Genomic DNA, 6,005 nt, shown 5'->3' with positions numbered 1-6,005 from the left:
ACCCGCGTGGAGGCTCAGGGCCGCCCAGAAGTTCCAGAAGTCCAAAAACAGGCCCGTTTCTGACCTCCAGAGGGCCTCCAGAGACTGGGGGAGGCAGATTTCGCCCTCCCAGAGGCTCGAGGAAAGACTCCAGAGCTAGGGGGGCATTTTCACCTTCCCCAGGCTCTGGAGGCTTTCCTCGAGCCTCTGGAAGGGCGAAAACTGCCTCCCCCAGGCTCTGGAGGCTGGCCGCCATGGTGCAGGAGGCTGACTAGGCCATGCCCACCATGGCCACGCCCACCCAGCAACCAGCCAGAGAACCCGTTGCTGAAATTTTTGAAGCCACCCCTGATCACCCTGTGTAAGACTTGCTCTCCTTAGCATCTCACCTTTTTCTTCCCACTTCTGATGCAATATCACAGGCAATATACAGTGAAAAATATATTTATTTAGGTACAAATGATATGTTTCTTTCCAGTGGATGCCTATGCTATAAAAAAAACCCATACATTCATTGCAGGAGTTATTATCCATCAGAAACGATGAGGCCCTAAAATTATACAACAAACCACTTTCTCTAAATCAGGGATGTCCACCCGCAACCATTTTAAGACTTGTGGGCTTCAATTCCCAGAATTCCCTACCCAGCATAGGTTGGCTGTGGAATTCTGGGAGTTGAATTCCACAGGTCTTTAAAGTTGCCCAGGTTGGACATCCCTGATGCAACTGGAGCTCAGCTCTCCCTAGTGATCCCAACAAGCAATTTTTGTAAGGGGCCTTTTTTTCTCTATTTTTTTTTTAAATATGCATCAAAGCTGCTCAAATAACTTCAAGGTTTTTTCCCACCCACAGAGATACCGTTGTAGGCAACAGAAGGTGTTCCTGATGAAATATAGTAAAATAAAATCAAGTTTTTCTATCTTTTTTGACATCGGAATATTTCAAGCAGCTAGATCAGAACAGATGTTAATCCTCCCTCAAAGTACATCTGAAACCTGTGCCACTTTTCTTTATCCAGCCTACTTTTTTACTCTATAAATAAAAGCTGTTAACAACCCATCTGCTGGGCGAAAAGACTGGGCTTTTTTAGGCTTGCCATTCTATGCCCACTTAGCCGGGATTACAAAATGTCAAATTCTACAGGATTTATTTCTGCGCATACATTTTAGTGTTGCATTGACTGCTTGGGAGAGCATACTTAGCACGGTCAGCTAAATATCTAGCAGCAGCTGTATTTACATTGCATGTTAAGTTTGGATAGCTTAGTTTTTAATTCATTTTCAGTGTGTTGTATGAACCCAGCCAGTTAAATGATTCAATGTACATCAACCCCCCAAAAAGATAAATCCAATAACCAAATTAATTATGGTGGTAAGCCTATCTACTGTTAAGCTCCTGCATTATATATTTCCGAGAAGAAAGTATTATATGCTCAGGTAACAGACATACTGCACGGAAAGCCTAACTGAATCAGGGAATGTGTTTTTGGTATCATCCTAGCATATATAATTTTCAATCAGGGCAGCATTTAATTATAATTAATTCCTATCCAGGATTTTCACCTTTCATCACCATCTCTCAGTCCTATTCTTCTACCTTTAATAAAAACCTGACATGCAACCATTAAGAGGTTGGTTTTTTTAAATGACATGGGTTATTTGCGCGTGCTAATCCATGGATGATGATGAAGAAGAAGAAGAAGAAGAAGAAGAAGAAGAAGAAGAAGAAGAAGAAGAAGAAGAAGAAGAAGAAGAAGAAGAAGAAGAAGAAGAAGAAGAAGAGGAGGAGGAGGAGGAGGAGGAGGAGGAGGAGGAGGAGGAGGAGGAGGAGGAGGAGGAGGAGGAGGAGGAGGAGGAGGAGGAGGAGGGATACAGTGGCTCAGGGGCTAAGACAGCTAAGCTTGTCGATCGAAAGGTCAGCAGTTCAAATCCCTAGTGCTGCCGTGTAATAGTAGTGTTGAAAGCACGTAAAAATGCAAGTAGAAAAAATAGGGACCACCTTTGGTGGGAAGGTAACAGCGTTCCTTGTGGCTTTGGCGTTGAGTCATGCCGGCCACATGACCACGGAGATGTCTTCGGACAGCGCTGGGTCTTCGGCTTTGAAACGGAGATGAGCACTGCCCCCTAGAGTCGGCAACGACTAGCACGTAAGTGCGAGGGGAACCTTTACCTTTACTCCATGGAGAACATCACCAAAGTCTACATGAACTTTTCCTAAAGTTAGCATTCTTCAGTTAGGTAATAATCAGAAGTTTAAACTTTTTGAACACTGGTCACAATACAGCAATTTATGTAATACCAGTAATTTTCTAGATGGGAAACAATATTTTTCAGGGAATTGCCAATTAAACTTTTGCAGGGCCTTTCTTTCCCCTCAATCAGCTCTCCCTGCTTCCCCACTCACCCCACATGTGGGGAAGGAATACAGCGAACAGTAAAACATTATACATCTGTATAGTTTTGATTGCTGTCTAAACTAGCACGACTGTCTTGAATGCAAAAATGAGCCAAATTTTAAACGCTTGTGCTTTGGGAATTGGTAATATGATGCAATTACAACTGTTGTTGCTCTTATGTGCCTTCAAATCAGTGCCGATTCCTAGCAACTGCCTAGATGAGTCCCTGCAGTTTTCTTGGCAAGGTTTCAGAAGTGGTTTGCCATTGTCTCTTTCCCGGGGCTGACAGAGAGGGACTGGTCCATTTGCCTCTGTGCCTAAGGTAGCACTAGAACTCACCGTCTCCCAGTTTGTAGCCTGGAGGGGGGGCTACAAACCACCTTCCCAACCTGGCTCTTCTGCTGCTTAGGCTGTACAAATATCAGTTCTAAAGTGATGGAGCTACCCAACCAAAACTTGGTGAGGCTTTTCTCCAAAAGCATTTTTAGGATGGGCTATTTGTGTTTTGAAAAACATTTCAGTGTTCAGCTTCAAAGAAGCAGTGTAAGTGTAGAGTGCGTGTGCGTGTGTACACACCACACACCCCCATCCCAGGCCTGCTGAATGAAAAGATCTGCATATTGTGTTTCAGATTAACACACCGCATGAATCCAAAAGACCAAGAAACTTGTATTGAAAGTGCAAAAAAAAGGAGTCCTAATCACGTAATTCTGTCCATGCATATATATTTTTCATTTATGACCAGAAGAAACCTATGAATGTCTAGCAGCACATAAGGGCCTGAAGGCATCATTTTAGATATTCCTTGCTTTAAAAAGCTGGCAGGAACACACAGCTCTTTCTGGTCTTCCAGGCTAGCTAGAAGTCCATTAATATTCCTTCTCCCTAAATTCCCACTGAGTCAAGCAACCTTCGCCAGTGGCCATGATGATGAATGATTCAGAGAACTGATGCTGTCAGAGAAGGGTGGACTAAAAAGCGTTCTGAAACACAACGATCAAGGCAAACTGTTGCCTTCTGACTAGAAATGAGGGCAACCTTATCAAATCAAGTCAGTGCACAATCCATGTTCTCCTGGCTGTTTCCAACCTCTGAATCTCAGACACTTCAGCTGGATAACTGCAAAGCTGATGTGTGTGTGTGTGTGTGTGTGTGTGTGTGTGTGTGTGTGTGTGTGTGTGAGAGAGAGAGAGAGAGAGAGAGAGAGAGAGAGAGAGAGAGAGAGAGAGAGAGAGAGAGAACATATCAATTTACTAAAATATTTTGTTTATGCCTGAACTAACTTTAGGGCATATGTTCCTTTTAAGTTTTGTTGACAGAATTACAAGATAAGGTTGACAATTGTATGGACATGAACTGACCTAGCTTTTTTTTTTTTTTAAAAAAAGAGAGAATGATTACTGCTTTTTTGGACATCATCAATCCTCTGCATTAAAAATGTTAACTCAAGTGCAGAATATTGCAAAAATGGTTAAAATAATTTTAACATGTCAAGCTGGGCAGATGAACCTTGGCATTCATGTCAGCTGGCAAGCATCTCCTCTAGGTAGAAAATTTAGATACAACAGGAATTTCAATCGCAATATTATTTTAAAAGAATTATATTGAAAAATAATTGGAAGGGGGTTTTTTCCCCCCCTAAAATATATGCTCTGCATTTCATTTCAGGACCTTCATTCCAAATACACCCGATTATTAATTCCATAATTTATGGATAATATGAAAATTACTGATGTCCCTGTAGGTTATAAAACATTTCTCTCCAACCCTATCAAGTTTGCTGAATTCACACAAGGACGCTTAACCGTGAGTCAACAAAACGCAACTGTGGTATTCATAGAAGGTGCCATGGCCAAATCACTAGATGCTGGCTTAATATGTTGGCTTGATGTGTAGCATAAACCAAAGCTGTGATTGAAACAGCCCCTCCCCCCAATCTATCAAACTCGAGTTTAGCAAAGTCTCACAGGCTGGGCAGAAGCCAGTCCGAGGGAGATGCGGCAGTCTAGCGGCCACCGGTTAATGCGGCGAGAGTCACGAGCATCGAAGGGAGGACCAGCCGCCGCCTCACGGTCCCCATTTCCAGCAGTTTCCCTTTTCCCCTTCAGGATCGGGACCGTCCCAGGTTTTGCGCGCTACACGTCAATCAATCAATCAATCAATCAATCAATCAGAAGAGAGCTGGAAAGGGACCTCGGAGGTCTTCTAGTCTTTCCCTGCCGGCTGGGGCTCACGAAGCGGCGCCGTTGCTCTTCCTCGGCTCCGTCTCGCTCCGTTCCGGCGGGCTCAAAGCCGCGGCGGCCGGCAAACTCCTGCGGAACGGGGATTCCGGCGGCTCCGGGCCGCCCCCTCGCCTCATCCGGCAGGCAGCCCAAGGCACGCAGCTGCTGAGAGCCAGCGCCGAGGCCAGCAAGGCGGGCGGGCGGGCCTTTTTGTAACGCCTGGCGGTCTTCTTCAGGCGCTGCCCGTGCGCAGTGAGGTGAAGCTCGGTTTGAGCCACGCCGCTGCCCAGGCGGCCGAGCGTCTCGGCTCGGGTGGCCATGCGCAGCTCGGCCTCGAGGAAGACGCGGTGCAGGTGCTGGACGCGGCTCTCCAGCTCCGAGACCAGGTGCCGCCGGCCCTCCGCCTCCAGCAGCCGCCGCCGGGCTTCCGCCAGCTCCAGCGCGCCCCGCACCGCCGCGGGCAGCGACGAAGAGGCGGCGGCGCGCATTTCCAAGTCCCGGCTGGGCGCTGCAGGAGGAGCCGCCGCCACTTTCGCCGGCTTGGCAGCCTCCTCGGCTCCTCTAGGCGGCTTCAGGGCTCGGGTGGCAGGAGGCGCAATCCCGCAGCCGGGCATTAAGGCTTAGCAGGGAAAGGAAGGGAAGGGGAGCGCGCCGGTGCTTTGGAGCCCCGATGGAGATGCGCGCCCTAGGGGCGTGAGGCGCCTCAGATCCCGTTCCTTCCCACCGACGCTCCGCCAAACGGCTTGCGGGAGAAGGTAGCGGCAGGCGCGCCGCTCCCCGCCCCGCTGGTCCAAGCCGGGCGGGTGGGAGGACTCGGGTCGCAGCAGCCACGTTCGCGAGCTTTGATTCGCAGCCCCAAACCGAGCTCAATTCATGTCTGGCCAACGGGGCTCCCGAGCGCGCTTATAAGGCACAGGAGACGTAGGGGGGAGGGACGTGAGGGGGCGGGAGAGTTGAGAGATGTTTCGCTCAGCCAATCACGGAAGCTGCCGGAGCTTCGCCCGTCTCTTGAATCCCCCGCCTGGCAATCTGTTCTGCAGCTTTCCGGAGCTCATCTCGGCTCCGCCCGGCTCGCCAGACTGTTTTCTTTTCTAACGTGGTCTTAACAGAGCTTTGCAAATACAGGACTGGGAAGGGGGAGGCTCTTTTTTCATCTCTCCCCCCTCCACACACACACACACACACACATACTTTCATCTCCGAAAATTGCTAGGAAGATTATGGGTGATCGGGCACGTTGTTCCTTCTGATGTGGCACAAATTGCTGGGGCAACCGGCAGGAAACCTAATTCCCCGAGCTGGTGTCCTCCAAAAGAGGATGGAAACTGAACAAGGAGAAATTCAACCTAGAACAGAAGATAACAAAAGTGAAGAGAACGGAGCTGGAAGGGACCTTGGAGGTCTTCTAG

At 48.3% G+C, this 6,005-nt stretch overlaps 1 protein-coding gene across 1 annotated transcript; it reads right to left on the bottom strand.

The window, feature by feature from the left end:
- Positions 1 to 3,507: 3,507 nt before the first annotated feature.
- Positions 3,508 to 5,588, bottom strand: TRNP1 (TMF1 regulated nuclear protein 1). Its single transcript, XM_058195047.1, has one exon. The coding sequence runs from the start codon at positions 5,208 to 5,210 to the stop codon at positions 4,605 to 4,607; it is 606 nt and encodes a 201-aa protein (XP_058051030.1). The 5' UTR covers positions 5,211 to 5,588; the 3' UTR covers positions 3,508 to 4,604.
- Between the last annotated feature and the right edge of the window lie 417 nt (positions 5,589 to 6,005).

This window comes from Ahaetulla prasina, chromosome 10 (assembly GCF_028640845.1).
Source record: "Ahaetulla prasina isolate Xishuangbanna chromosome 10, ASM2864084v1, whole genome shotgun sequence".
Taxonomy (NCBI): domain Eukaryota; kingdom Metazoa; phylum Chordata; class Lepidosauria; order Squamata; family Colubridae; genus Ahaetulla; species Ahaetulla prasina.
This window is presented reverse-complemented; position numbering and strand designations above follow the sequence as displayed.

Coding starts and splice junctions, on each gene's coding strand:
- TRNP1 (XM_058195047.1), bottom strand. CDS start 5,210: ATGCCCGGCTGCGGGATTGCGCCTCCTGCCACCCGAGCCCTGAAGCCG.